We start from the raw sequence: 16,148 nt of genomic DNA on the forward strand, positions 1-16,148 counted from the left end.
GAGCCGGATCGCGAGTACGAGGTTCAATTTTTTTTCCTTTTATTGGATATTGGCGAAATTCAGGTAACGATATCGTTTTTGCATATAATTTGTTTAATTTTTATATAAAATTAACATTTTTGTTAATAAAAAATTATTTGCAACAATTCCCAAAAATTTTTGGAGTACCCCATTTTTGGTCCAAAAAGTGTTGATCTGGCAACGCCGTCACAGCTGATCGCCGTTTTTTGACAGATAAACACAGAAAAAACACCAACAACTAACAGTGGGTTACTCGTTATTCTTCTTCTTGTTAGTTGATTTGTGTGTTTTGGTTTTTTCTTTTCTTGCATTTTTCCTTCTTGTTATAATTTGCAAATCATTTTTATTATTTTATTGAATTAAAATATTTTTTGAAAAAGTGAAATAGCAAAATTAAGGAATAATAAAAAGTTACATCTGTATAATTGTGTGAAAGTGATCGCCAGTGTGTTGTTGTTAAGAGATAAAAGAATATTTGGAATTGAAACAGACGGACGGACATCTGTCAAAGTCTGTGAATAATAATTCGGTTGAATTTTTGCCAAATATTGTTCATTATAAAAAGTGCGTGACTGCTACCTATTTTAAAAAACAAAGAAAAATTCCGTTCGTGTATTTTTGCTTTTAATTGAAATATCAAGTTTTGTGGTTTTTCTATGCAAATTTGTCTGGGCTGTTTGTTGTTGCCCATTGCTATTGACAGGTGCAGTTTATGCTAGAAGGAGACTTGTAATAACAAGGTGAGTCGTCCTTCACTTAACAATAACATATTATCGGTGTGCTGGTTATCAAAAAACGCCCAATTGTGGTGGTTATATCTGTTTTTCAACAGTGTTTGTTGTTCATACATATATTTTGCTGCAAATAATCCATTTTTCGAGCAAAATTAGTGAAATTGTTGTGTTCCTGATATTTAATTTTTGAGATTTTGAAAGAAAATTATGGCAGAATCGAAAGTTTTTCTTAAATTTAAAGCTCTTGCTGCCTTGCTATTAGAATTTGAAACAGAGTTTAATGCAACAAAGAGTAGTGTGACTCTGTTTGATGTTGAGCCTCGAAAGGCTGAATTGAAACGGTTATGGGGTAGAATTAACTCTACCTATGAACATGTTTGCATTGAGAATAGTGGATCCAAAGATGAAGCAGCTATTCTCTATAGACAATGTAGAGAAGCCTTTATGAGTTGTTCAGCGCTAATGGGTGAATTATCCCAAACCTTTGTTGACAACTCTACTTTGTCGTCCACTATGGCTAGCCCGAGGCATCGAACAAATTTTTCGGAAGGCAATGTTGCCGACCATCGTTTGCGTTTACCTCCGTGCACGACGGAGATCTTTTATGGTGATTATTTGTCGTGGCCGTCTTTTAGAGACATGTTCACCGCTGTATACATTAATTGTAAATCTATAACTCCGGTGGAAAAATTATTTTATTTACGCCAAAGTACTCAGGGTGAGGCTTTGGAGATTGTTAAAAAATCACCTTTGACAAACGATGGTTTTACGAATGCTTGGTCAAATCTAAAAGATAGATACGAGAACAAGCGGATCTTAGTGAATAGTCAATTAAAGATCCTATTTAATTTGGGAACAGTAAAAAATGAGTCAGCTGGAGAAATTAAACGACTCCAAAGGGACGTTAACAATTGCATCACGGCCCTGAAGTTACATCAAATAGACATTGATAGTTGGGATCCAATTTTTGTATTTTTATGTTCCATCAAATTGCCCACAAATACCTTATCGCTTTGGGAGCAGACTGTCAGAAATAAAACTGAGGTATCTAAGTGGTCTGAGCTTGATGAGTTTTTGACAGCCAGATTTCAGTCATTAGAGACAGTGTATGACTTAACGCGTTCGCAAGATGTTAGGTCTTCTGGATCCAAAAGTTCTCATGATGTTTCTCGTCCGAGCAAAGGAGTGAAGTCGTATCAGACGAATACAAATAAAAATGTTTGCTTTGTTTGTTCTCAAGATCACTGGTTGAAGTCTTGTCCGAAATTTTTGAAGATGAACCAGGAACAACGATTTCTTGTAATAAAACGAAATAATCTTTGTTTAAACTGCTTCAGCAACAATCATAAGTTGAATCAATGTGCAAAGAAGATGAGTTGTTCAAAATGTAATTTAAAGCATCATACTCTTTTGCATAGAGATTCTAAGCAGAGTAATTCAGCTGTGATTACCGATTCTGATGCGCAACCTAGTACTAGTCGACAGGCTGCACAGGCCATAAATAATACTCAGTCCAGGGTGCAGAATTGTTTTGTTGCTACTCGGAAACAGGTTCTATTGGGAACGGCCATTGTCCAAATTGACGTCAATGGTGTTATTTTTACTGCCAGAGCTTTGATTGATTCGGGATCTCAGGCAACATTTATTTCCGAGAAGCTTCAGCGACGACTTAACCTTCCAATTAAGAAAGTAAAAGCAAGAATTTCTGGTCTTAATGATGCATTAGCGGGATCTACTGAAAAGCAATGTACGTTTTTGTTGAAATCGCCTCATAGTGATAGTTTTGAAGTCCAAGTTTCTAGTTTGGTTTTGCCAAGATTGACTGGAAAACTACCTAGTTACACTCTGGACATTCCAGATATTTATTCGTTGGGCATTGCGCCTTTAGCTGATCCCAAATTTGCTAAGAGTGACCAGGTCGACATTCTATTGGGTGGAGATATTTATCCACAGATTTTGTTGGGTGGCATGCAACAAAATGTGCTAGGGTCGCTTTTGGCCCAAGAGACTATTTTCGGTTGGGTTCTGACAGGTCCGATTGCTAGCGCGAACACGGGGTCATTTACGACCTGTGTCTCTTTTTGTACGGCAGTCGAAATGGACAAATTGTTAGAGAAATTTTGGAAGTTAGAGGAACCACCGAAAATTTCAGAATACAGTCCAGAAGAAGAATATTGTGAGGATGTATACCAAAAGACCACGAGAAGATTATCAGGTGGTCGTTATGTCGTTTCCTTGCCTTTTAAACCTCAGTATGAGAATGGAAAGGGTCTAGGTCTGTCAAGAATGAGAGCTTGTAGACAGTTTTTTCGAAACGAATCATCATTGTGCAAGAAACCGGAATTCAAAGTTATATACGATAACGTGTTGGAAGAGTATGAGTCTTTGGGTCATATGACTGAGGTGACACAAGATGATGAGGGCTCCAGTTCTTTTTATCTGCCACATCATGCTGTCATTAAACCGGAAAGTTCTTCAACCAAGGTTAGAGTGGTTTTTAATGCCTCCAGTAGGTCCACTACAGGTTTGAGTTTGAATGATACTCTATATCCGGGTCCGATTTTGCAAAACGACTTGATGTTACTGATAATTCGTTGGCGTTTTTATCGTTATGTCTTCAATGGTGATGTTGAGAAAATGTATCGACAGATTTGGTTAAATGAGGATCATACAAGGTTTCAAAGATTGGTTTTTCGTACGGATCCTAAAGCCTCTTTAAAGAATTTTGAATTGAAGACAGTCACGTTTGGTGTAAATTGTGCACCTTTTTTGGCCATTAGAACTTTGCTTCAGTTAGCGTCAGATGTTGAAAAGGACTTGCCTTTAGCGGCCAAAATTTTGCGTCGAATGATGTACGTGGATGATGCCCTAGCAGGTGCTCATGAATTAGAAGTAGCAATAGAAGCTAGGGATCAATTGGTTTGTGCTCTATCTTCTGCTGGGTTTTCTATGAGGAAGTGGACTTCTAACGAAGAGCAAATTTTGCAAGGGTTACCACCAGATCATCTTCTGTCTGAAAAGTTTTTAGAGATTGAGGATGAGAGTAACGCCAAAACCCTAGGCATTAGATGGAATGCCAAGAGTGATTTTTTCTATTTCTCCGTCAAGCCCATCCAGATGAAGTCGAATTTTACAAAAAGGGAAGTTTTGTCTATTATTGCCAGTTTGTTTGATCCCGCAGGTTGGTTAGGCCCTGTGATCGTCGTGGCAAAAATGTTGATGCAAGAGATCTGGAGTGAAGGAATTGGATGGGATGAAGTAGTGCCCGCGAAAATACTCCATAAGTGGGAACAATTCGTTGCTGACTATCTTTCGTTGAACAATATTAAAATCCCTAGATGGGTTGGTTTTCAACCAAGCGCTCAAGTTGAAATTCATGGTTTTTCAGACGCTTCTGAGAAAGCTTATGGGGCTTGTGTTTATGTGAGGGTTGCATCTGATGATGGATCAGTGCAAACTCATTTGTTGTTGGCAAAATCAAGAGTGGCTCCGTTGAAAGTTGTTTCATTGCCTAGGTTGGAACTATGCGGGGCTCTTTTGTTATCAGAATTGATGGGATCTGTAAGAACCGATTTGTGTCTTGATGAGAAGAACACTAAATTTTATTGTTGGTCTGATTCCATGGTCGTACTCGCGTGGCTACAAAAACCACCAAGTTCATGGAACACCTTTGTTGCTAACAGAGTGTCGAAAATTGTTGATAAGGTTGGAAAACACAATTGGAGGCATGTTCGATCAGAATTTAATCCTGCAGACCTGATCAGTAGAGGTATTCGACCTCAAACTCTTGTAGATGAGCCGCTCTGGTGGTATGGACCCTCATGGCTTAAAGATTCGAGTAGCCAGTGGGTAGAAGACATTGGTCATTTCGATACGCAGGAAGAAGGGAGAAAGGTTAAAGTATTCCCTACTTTTATCAAAGGTTATGATGATATTCTGCACCAATTTTCATCGTATGCAAAAGCTCTGCGTCTTATGTCGTATGTGTTCCGTTTTGTTGATCGACTCAAGGGGGAAAAAAGTTTTTCCAAAAAATTGATTGGTTCCGAAGAGATCCAAAGGACAAAAGAACGTTTAGTAATGATTGCTCAACAGGTTTACTACATTGATGAGTATCATTCCTTATCGAATGACAAAGAACTTTCTTCGAAAAGTAGTTTACTTAGCTTAAATCCCTTTATTGACTCAAAGGGTTTAATGCGCGTTGGTGGCCGGCTGTCAAATGCTACGGAGTTGCCTCCTAGCGAAAGGCATCCACTTATTTTGCCTTATAATTGTAAAATGTCACGGCTTCTTATTAATTTTATTCACCAAGTGACTTTGCATGGCGGTAATCAACTGATGCTTCGGGTTCTAAGAACAGAATTTTGGATACCGAGAGCAAAGAATTTAATTCGATGGTCCATTGGTCGGTGCCGTGTTTGTACCATAATGGCCAAACGGACTCGAAGTCAACTGATGGCCTCATTGCCGCTTTCTAGGACTATACTCGATAGACCTTTCACTCGAACTGGGGTGGATTTTGCTGGCCCCTATGATATAAAGAATTATACAGGTCGAGCTTGTTTAATTACCAAAGGGTATGTGTGCCTTTTTGTGTGTTTTGCCACACGTGCCATCCATCTAGAAGCGGTAAGCGACTTATCGTCAGCTACTTTTTTGGCAGCTTTTTCCCGTTTTGTGTCCCGTCGAGGTTGTCCAAAGGAGATGTACTCGGACAACGGAACAAATTTCGTTGGGTCATCAAAGGTTTTGAGAAGTGAATTTCTGACATTTATTCAAACGGTTGGCCCCGAACTTATGAAAAATTATTCAACGAGGGGTATGATTTGGAATTTTAACCCAGCAGGTGCACCACATATGGGTGGTTTATGGGAGGCTGGGGTTAAATCATTTAAACATCACTTCAGGAGGATAGCAGCGAATCTGAAGTATACGTTTGAAGAGTTTTCGACGCTCTTAGCTCGAGTAGAGGCATGTTTAAATTCGAGGCCTTTGTGTCCTATGTCCGATGATGTCTCTTCTCTTGATGTGTTGACTCCTGGTCATTTTTTGATAGGCGGACCTATATTGTCACAACCGGAACCCGAAATACACGAGGCTCCTGAATCAATTCTCAACAGATGGCAAAGGGTTAAGGCTTTAAACCAACGCTTATGTTTACGTTGGAAGGAAGAATATTTGAAGGAGCTTACTAAACGTAACAAATGGAAAAATCCAGACGACAATGTTAAAGTCAATGATATGGTAGTCGTCAAAGAAGATAATATTCCACCTAACGAATGGAGGTTAGGTCGTATTGTTAAAGTGTTGCCAGGCGTCGATCAGCTTGTGCGCGTTGCAGAGGTCAAGACTGAACGTGGTCTTATAACTAGGCCGGTAGTTAAATTGGTCGTGTTACCCTCCAACTAGATTTGTTTTTTATTTATTTTAGAATCATGGTTAAAGCTAAAAAGTACAATGCCGAAAATCGTGTGAGCAAGAAACGGATTGTTTGTCGCGTTTGTCTCAACGATCATCCACTTCGTTTTTGTAAGAAATTTTTGAGCATGGAGTACGCTGAGAGGATGAAGATGGTGTCCATTTACCAACATTGTGCCGGTTGTTTGGGACACGACCACACATGGCGCACATGCACAAGTAAAGGGGAGTGCAAAAAATGTGGAGATACGCACCACACTTTGCTTCACAAACCTGGACCTAGTTCGTCTAAAGATTTAGTGAAGAAAGGCGCTGATGAGAAAGGACCTAGTTCGTCCAGATCTCAACCGAAGAAAGGACCTCGTTCGTCTAATTCTTCGGATAAAGACCGAAAGACTGAAAGGTGACCGGGATGTTCACGTTCGTGAAGGATCGAAGTTTGGAATCCCTATCGGTTGTGTCAAACCATCACATCAAGGGTTGATCTGGCCACTCTGTCTGAAGCATGGGATATTTTTCACTGGTTGCTAAGATGGCGCACTCGTTGGAATTTGATGGAGCGAATATTTAGCTTTTTTATTGTTTTTTGAATTCACTCGTTGTTTTTTCGTTGAACGGAATAGACGTCCGAATAGCGCAATAAAATAAATCGTACTTGTTTTTAAATCGAATTTGAACACCTTATTTTTTAAATTCAATAAAAAAAGGAAAGTGTTTTCTTTTGTTGAAAATCGCAAGTGCGGAAAATAAAAGTGTTTTATTTATCTTTTAAAGTGCCTGGTTTTCGCCTTTGTTGGTTCCAAGTGTGCTCCACCGGTGTTTTTATTTTGTTGTTTTTGGGATTTGCCCTCAGTTTTGTTTCGGAACAAAACACTCTGCGTGTATGTCAATGATTTGGTAAAGCCCCTCATTGGTACCAAGAGAATCCATCTATTTTGAAGCAGACTGTGATAAAAAACCAATATATTTTATGTATATTTTTGATCAGAGGCTGAGGGTATATCTCCATCAGCACAGCTGACTGACACTTGATTACTTATTAATAAAGAATTTCAATAATTTCTCAACACATTCATATTGCTGGAACCCCCAAACTTGTGCCGCATAAAATAATAGAGATCTCAAGCATGAAGGGAATATTTTAAGTTTATTATTTTCGCTATTTTCGGATGTGCAAGTTATTTCGCCTAGGTGGAGTTGATGGCTACTTAGGATGAAGTAAGTTTCTGTTGTAGAAATTATAGCTAAATTCGACATCTAGATAAGTTATATGGCGGCTATACCTAACCATGGACCGATTTTCGGTGGAGAAGTTTCGTGACTGCAGGAAACATCAACTGTCATATTACGGGTAGCTTAGTCAAGAATAGCCACGTTTTGATATAGACCCCATAGAAAGGTACCTCCCGATTTTCGATACTTTTAAGGTTTTAGCATCATTATCCCACCAAATAGTTGAAATTTGGCACTGAGGCTTCGTTGGGGGTATAATACTTTCCACCAGAAATTTGTCGGTATAGGACCATTTGTCATATAGCCCCCTCACGATTTTCGCTATTTTGAAGGTTTTAGCTTCATTATCGCACCGAAATGGCTAAAATTTGGTACTTAGGCTTCGTGGGTGGTAAAAAACTTTCCAACCCAAAATTGTCGGTATAGGTCTTCATAGAACGGTACCTCCCGACTTTCGGTATTTTGAAGGTTTTAGCCTTATTATTTCACCGAAATGGCTGAAATTTAGTACGTAGACTTCGTTGTTCGTGCGGAGTTATTTTTTCATCTTTTTCTCCCCCATCGGACGCCTCCCCAGGTGGTGGATAGGGGAACGCTCATCAGATATGGCGGGTACCGCAGAAATAAAATATGCGGGGCGAACCAAAAGAAAAAAAAAAAAGGAAAATGGCAGCGTCTGACCAAAAGATTGGCGGCAGCAAAAAGCGACTGAATTCCAGGAGGAACGGCTGTATACAGAGATGGAAACTCTAAACCCTTTAGAAGGCAACGGGAAACCACTAAAGTAATATCCCATGAAAATCGTACAATGAAAATGGAAACACAAAATAACAATCGGCCCTCAGTCTCCGGCCAAACGAGGGTGCTAAGAATCCCCGGAGGTAAAACAAAACTTAACATCGGAACACGGAATGTTTGGAGTCGAGATGAAACGGCTACAAATAGATATATTGGGTATAAGTGAGACATGGTGGACTGAAAGCTCAGAGTTCTTCTGGGAGAACACAAAGGTTTATCACTCAGGCAACGTTGACGGAATCCACAGAAAAGGTGTTACTATACTAGTACAAAACAATACTGCACCCAGCGTCACAGGATTTTTCCCAGTGTCGGACAGAATAATGATGATTAAATTATCCGCAAAACCGATTAACATAAATGTAATACAAGTTTATGCGCCTACATGTGATGGTAGCAATGAGGAAGTAGAACAATTTTATACTGATGTGGAAAAATTATTGACAATGACGAAACAATACGAAATTACAATAATCCAGGGAGATTTTAATGCAAAAGTTGGGAAGGAAGAAACAACTGATGTAACAGGAAAATTTGGTTTAGGTAAACGAAATGAAAGAGGCGACAGATTAATTCAATTCTGCCAAGAGTATAAATACAAAGTTACTAATACGCTGTTTTGCCTCCATCCGAGGCGTTTGTATACTTGGAAGTCGCCACAAGATAACAATGAAAATATTGTAAGAAACCAAATAGATTACATCTTATTAAATAAGAGACATGCTTCCTGTGTGAGCAAATGTTCCACATATCCTGGCGCTGACGTTCCCTCAGATCATATCCTTTTACTTTGCAAAATACACATAAAACTGGCAATCACACGAAAGAAAAAACCGCAGAAGCAGGTTAATTTTGATAAACTTAATGATGAATTAACGAGACACTCGATAAAAACCCGACTAAACGCGGAATTGAATAACATCGTAGAAGATAGCGAAAATATATGGGATGATGTTAAAGGATTCATCAACAATATAACTATAAATATGTTAGGTACTACAGCGTCTAATAGAGAAAAGGAAATACGAGCTCTACGCAAAGAAAGAAGAAAATACAAGAACATAAATTATGAAAAATACTGGGAAATAAATCAGGAAATTAAAATCGTAACTCGGGCTGCAAAAAATGCACAAATACAAAAACAATGCTTGGAAATTGAAAGATTACAAAATCTCCACGACGATTTCAATCTCCATAAAAAATTGAAAGAGGCATCCGGGATATATTCCAGAAGATCATCCACATTTCTCTTTGATGAGGATAATATAGCCCATTATGGAATTGCGGATAAGAAAAAACTCTGGTAAACATATATAAAAGCTCTTTTCACAGACGAAAGTCGAACACAACTACAAAATATGGAACATCAAAACGGTGTAACGATAAGACCCATTACAGAGGAGGAATTAAAATCAACTATAAAATCCATGAAAGACAAAAAAGCAACGGGTCCGGATGAAATACCCACCGAAGTACTCAAATTAATGGAAGGAAGGAATATAAATTAATATTGAGATTATTCAATCAAATTTACTCTACAGGACAATACCATACCTAAGAAAAACAATGCGAATTCGTGCGGCGATTTCAGACTAATTAGCCTTATGAGCCATGCTCTAAAAATCTTTTTAAAAATAATACACCGACGAATATACCCATTATGGGAGATGCATATGGGTAAGACACAGTTTGGATTCAGAGAAGGCATGGGTTGGTTGGTTGGTTTACGTGGTGGCTATAATCTTCATAGCCTCAATTAGTATGTTAAAATATACCGTTTTGGAAACCACACCACTCGGGTAGAGATTGTTATTCCGTTATATGTTGGTAAATTATATCCAGCCTGATAAATTGAGAAACCTCAGAAGGTCCCCCAGACCTAGTTCGGTTGTCTCAGCAAGATCGTGTAGGAACGGTCGTCCAAGAGTTTTAAATCTTCTATGCAATTGTGCAGGGCAGGAAGAGAGGAGGTGTTCAACCGTTTCTTCCTCTTCTTCGTTTCCGCAGCTGCGACAGTAGTCATTGTGTGGAATATGTAAGCGCTTTGCATGGTTACCAATGGCCCAATGACCGGTTAGCACCGCAATTAGTCTTGCCAGGTTCCGTCGATTTTGGCTAATCAGGAACTTTGTACGTTTGATGTTGTAGTGTGGCCATGTAGATTTTGATATTTTGCAGGTTTCAGTCTTGTCCCATCTGATCTCTGCTTGTGAAAGATAGTATTTGAAGACTACTCCCATTGGTGTTGCGACTGACGCCCTTGGAAGTTCGTTAGAGGCAGATCCCGCTCTAGCTAGTTCGTCTGCTTTTTCGTTTCCAACAAGACCCTTATGACCTGGGATCCAAGTAAGAACTACTCTGGTCAGAAGCCCTAGCTTAGCAAGTTCTTCTTTACATTCCTTCACCAGCTTTGATGAGACAATGTTTGACTTCAATGCTAGGAGCGCCGCTTGACTGTCGACAAAAATTCCTATTGAGTTTGGTGAGGGGTGCTGTAGAAGTATATTACAAGCTTCCTTTATAGCCAGTATCTCCGCCTGAAAAACACTGCAATCTTCAGGTAGCTTTGTAGATTTAGATATGTTTGCTTCTTCCGAGTAGACACCAGAGCCGACTCCACAATTCATCTTAGAGCCGTCCGTGTATACACTGATGTCGTACCCCGTCAGTGGAGTTCTATTTTTCCATTCTTTCCTGCTTGGAAATTTAACTTTAAAAGGCTGATCAAAAGTTATTGCAGGTGTGCAGTAATCAGCATTAGTTGCTATTTTTCTTGGTAGTTTGAGAAGCACACAGGCATGTCCGTAAGCTCTGTCTCTCCACGTTCCTAGAGCACGTAGCCTTGCAGCATTGCAGGCCGCAGTTGCTTTGATGTGTAGATCTATTGGCAGTATATGCATCATTGTATTGAGGGCTTAAGCCGGACAAGTTCTCATTGCCCCTGTCACCCCGATGCATGCCGATCTTTGTATGCTGTATAGTTTTCTCTGAATTGTTTTCTTTCCCACTGTTGGCCACCAAACTAGTGCTCCATATGTGAGTATTGGTCTTATTATGCTGGTGTACATCCATAACACCATTTTGGGTTTGAGACCCCAGCGGCTCCCAAACATTTTGCATTGTGTAGTATGCAACGGTTGCTTTATGAGCATGATGTTCCATGTTACGTTTCCATGACAGTTTTGAATCTAGGATAACGCCTAGGTATTTGGCGTGATCTGATAGTGGTATTTCTTGACCTCGTAGTCGAGGAAGATTGGTGATTGCATATTTGGTTTTTGTAGTAAATAGCAGCATCTCAGTCTTCCCTGGATTCACCCCCAGACCACTACTTGTGGCCCAAGTATCCAGTGATTTCAGGGCTCCGCTCATGATGTCACTCAGCACGGACGGAAATAAACCAGAGACGAGCATTACCACATCGTCCGCATAAGCAACCACCTTAATCCCCATATGGTCAAGTTTGCTTAGGATTTCATTAATCACAAGGAGCCAAAGCAGTGGCGAGATCACCCCTCCCTGTGGGTTTTTGTAGTAAATAGCAGCATCTCAGTCTTCCCTGGATTCACCCCCAGACCACTACTTGTGGCCCAAGTATCCAGTGATTTCAGGGCTCCGCTCATGATGTCACTCAGCACGGACGGAAATAAACCAGAGACGAGCATTACCACATCGTCCGCATAAGCAACCACCTTAATCCCCATATGGTCAAGTTTGCTTAGGATTTCATTAATCACAAGGAGCCAAAGCAGTGGCGAGATCACCCCTCCCTGTGGGGTTCCTCGATTTAAGTGCTTTGACAGCATGCTATTTCCCAGTGTGGCATTAATGACTCTACTCTGCAACATGGTGGTAATCCAACCACTGATGAATGGTTCCACGCCGAAGTTATATAGAGCTTGTTCTATTGCTGAGGTGCTAACGTTGTTGAAAGCGCCTTCTATATCCAAGAAAGCGGCTAAGGTGTATTGTTTGTGCTCCAAGGACATCTCAATAGTCCTAACGACTTCGTGTAGGGCTGTGTCTGTCGAGCGTCCTTTAAGGTAAGCGTGTTGACTTGAAGATATGTTATTTGAGTTCTCCATCTTTTCTCGAATATACACGTCGATGAGCCTTTCGAGTGTTTTAAGCAGAAATGATGAGAGACTTATGGGTCTAAAGTCTTTAGCATTTTCGTGACTACGTTTTCCAGCTTTGGGTATGAAAACAACCTTTACCTGTCTCCAACTCGTAGCGACGTAGTTTAGGGATAGACATCTACTGTAGATGTGTACTAACCAAGGGTTAATTATGCTCTCCGCGCTTTGAAGCATTTTTGGTATAATACCATCTGGCCCCGGAGATTTGTAGGGAGAGAAGCTGTTAATAGCCCATGTGACTTTACTCGGACGAGAAGGCATGGGTACCCGGGAAGCATTGCTTGGAGTTCAGGTTCTAGTACAAAAATGCCGCGAAGTTCAAAAGGACGTATTTCTTTGCTTCGTGGATTACGAGAAAGCATTTGATAGCGTGAAACACGATAAACTAATGAATATTTTAACGGATATTGGACTAGAAGAATGCGATAAAAGATGTATTCAAAATCTATACTGGAAACAAGTATCAAAAATTAAAGTGGATGGTGAATTATCTGACAATATCCCAATTTCAAAGGGTGTAAGGCAAGGATGTATTTTGTCACCACTTCTGTTCAATCTATATTCGAAAAAAATATTTCAAGAATCAATAGCTTCCAAGAACATTGGTATTAGTATAAACAATACCCTCATCAATAACATTCGCTACGCTGATGACAACACATTACTGGCAAGCAGCTTAGCAGGATTACAACGACAAGTAGATGCACATAAGAAAAACAAAATATATGATTGTCAGCAGAAAACAGGTGGATAGTAATGTACCAATGATAATAAATAACACACAAATAGAAAGAGTAAGAACATATAAATATATAGGAGTACAGATAAACGAACAATGGGATATGTCAAGCGAAATCAAATGTCGAATTGAAGCAGCGAGAAACGCATTTTCTAAATATAAGAGAACGCTGACCAGCCATGATATAAGTCTATCAACAAAAAGACGTTTTGTCAGATGCAACATATTTTAAGTATTATTATACTCTGCGAAACCTTGACGCTAAAGCTAGCAGACGAAAAACGAATTAATTCTTTTGAAATGTGGATTTATCGCCGTATCCTAAAAATTCGCTGGACAGACCGCGTTTCAAATGAATAAGTGCTACGACGGATGAATGTCGAACGAGAAGTTATACGCAATATAAAAAGCCGAAAAACATCCTACTTAGGACATGTAATGCGTAATGAAAAATATAAGCTGCTCCAAGCCATTATCCAAACAACTATAGAGGGAAGAAGACAGAGAGGCAGAAAAGAAACATCGTGGATAAGAAACATCCAAGGATGGACGGGTCTACAAGACGAAAGAAGCCTCCTGAATGCCGCAAAGAATAGAAACCTCTCTATAATATAATAAATCATATATACATATACAGTTGAACCTCGATTATCCGGGAACCTCCATTATCCGTGATAGAAAAGAAATGTTGAATTTTTTTCCATTTCTTCTATTTTTCGTTATAAACTTCATTGCCCGGGAGTACAAACACACTTTCCAATTAATTTGGTTAAGCAAATAAAAGGTAAACAAATGAAAACTGGAAATTCTCCCGTATTACACAATTTGTGTATTTATGGTATCATAAAAACCATGGGACAAAGTAAATTCAGATGAATCTGGTGATGATGATATTATGTATCCTTCTAAAGTTTGGTGGATTACCGTAACAAATTTAATAAAAATTGCAGATTTTCATATTATTGTACAATATTATGCCATTTTTACTTAAAAATATGTTCAAAAACTGCATAAAAGCATTGCCTCCATTATCGGGGAAAATCGATTATCCGTAATGCCTCCGGTCCCGACCATCACGGATAATCGAGGTCCGACTGTATATGCATATTGAATTGTTAACAATGTAACACATAATGGTATAATCGCTAACACCCGAATACGGGTTGGAAAATAAAGAAGAAGACTTCGTTGTGTGTATAAAATTTTCCACCCGAAATTTGTCAGTATAGGTCCACGTCCTCAGATTGCCCCCATTTAACGGTACCTCCCGACCTTCGGTATTTTTAAGGTTTTAGCCTCAATATTTCACCGAAATGGCTGAAATTTGGACTTTAGCCTTCGTTTTGGGGGTATAAAACTTTCCATCTGCAATTTGTCGGCATAGGTCAACGTTTTCATATAGCCGCCATAGAAAGGTACCTCCCGATTTTCGGTATTTTGAAGTTTTTAGCCTCAATATCCCCCGAAATGGTTGAAATTTGGTATTTAGTCTTAGTTTGGGGTATAAAACTTTCCATTACAAATTTGTCGGTATAGATCTTCATATAGCCCCCATGGAACGACACTTACAGATTTTCGATATTTTGAAAGTTTTAGCCAAGGCCTCCATGTAAGGGTACCACACGATTTAAAATTGTTTTAAGATTGTAATCACATTTTCCTACCGAATTGACTTTTAATTGGAATTTTGTTTTCCCATAAGTTAGAAAATTTACACGAAAAACTATCCATACATATACATATGTAGGTTTTAGTCTAACCCACATGGACCGGTATTGCCCAATTTTATGTACTTCGAGGGGTTTTTGTCATATTTTCGAAACTAAGTTTTTAAATTTAGTATTGTGTTTAGTGAGAGGATAGAAAGAACAACGATGACCTCTTTTAGAGAGTTTTGCAATATTTACCTTCTGACGTGGGTGTAACTTGATATTTTGGAATCTCAATTGAGAAAATTATCTGTATAATGAGATGTTCATCAGTTAAGATATTATTCTCCTCCAAGGAATTATACTTAACATAGATAAATAAAACGTTGGCTTTTTCTCCAAATAACATTTTTGTTCATTCCGACCCGGCGTGATTACAAAAAATGGAAAAATGGGATGTATTACCGACTATTGCGATATCTTCGTTATTTGGCCACCTACGCCAACCTACTTTGCATCATTGTATAGATGGGATTTTCTACTTTCATAGCCAGACTTTGCTTTTAGCAAGTCGCCAACCAAATCTGTGATAAAATTGTCATTATAACTAAAATCGCAAAAATGAAAAGTTGGGTTTAATTCGCGGCTATTGCGATATCTTCGTTATTTGACCACCTGCGACAACCTCTTTTACATCGTTAGAAAGGTGATATTTTCTACATTGCTTTTGGCATACCCCTTATGAAAGCTGCGATATTTGCTTTGGAAAAAAGGTTGACTTTTTCTCCATATAAGTTATTTGCCCATTCCGACCCCCTAAATATTATCCGACCATCACCAAAATCAATAGGCTTCTTCCCCTCCGGGACCCTCATCAAAACCCAAAATTTGGTGACGATCCGATAAAAATTGCGACCTGTAGCGTGATTACAAGGTTTAGATGGACAGACGGACGGACGGACACACATAGCCAAATCGACTCAGCTCTTCGAGACAATCATATTGGTATATATAAGTATGGGTCTACGACCATTATTTCGATGCGTTACAAACTTTGTGGGCAAAACCAACTTATAATACCCTCCCCACATATTGGTGTAGGGTATAAACACAACTAGTTATTTTTCGACTATGTTCCATTAGACCAGCTGACTATTTTAATTTGGGGATTGACTGACTTCTGCAGTATTATCCGTCGCTAGACTACTTTTCAACTGATAAAAATCTAACTAATTTTCAACCTATTAAAATTCAAATTAAAATATATTGGAAAAAAATTTTTTGGGGTTTTTGTGTTTTTAGTTTTAGCGTTTTATAATGAGACTAACAGCATTTTTATACTAAGCCCGACATTTTTTTTAAACCATTTAGTGTTAGTTGGAAAGTATGATTATCCCGAGCAGAGTATATAATA

The 16,148-nt window shown here is 38.9% G+C and overlaps 1 protein-coding gene across 1 annotated transcript; it reads left to right on the plus strand.

Moving 5' to 3' along the window:
* The first annotated feature begins 962 nt into the window (after nt 1-962).
* On the plus strand, nt 963-6,167 carry LOC141388900 (uncharacterized). The gene has a single exon (XM_073959567.1). The coding sequence runs from the start codon at nt 963-965 to the stop codon at nt 6,165-6,167; it is 5,205 nt and encodes a 1,734-aa protein (XP_073815668.1).
* The last annotated feature ends 9,981 nt before the right edge of the window (nt 6,168-16,148 follow it).

Source organism: Musca autumnalis, unplaced genomic scaffold, assembly GCF_047663935.1.
Source record: "Musca autumnalis isolate F117 unplaced genomic scaffold, ASM4766393v1 scaffold_1, whole genome shotgun sequence".
In the NCBI taxonomy this organism is placed as follows: domain Eukaryota; kingdom Metazoa; phylum Arthropoda; class Insecta; order Diptera; family Muscidae; genus Musca; species Musca autumnalis.

What these genes read in the sequence shown, in the direction of transcription:
- LOC141388900 (XM_073959567.1), top strand. Translation starts at nt 963, where the DNA reads ATGGCAGAATCGAAAGTTTTTCTTAAATTTAAAGCTCTTGCTGCCTTG.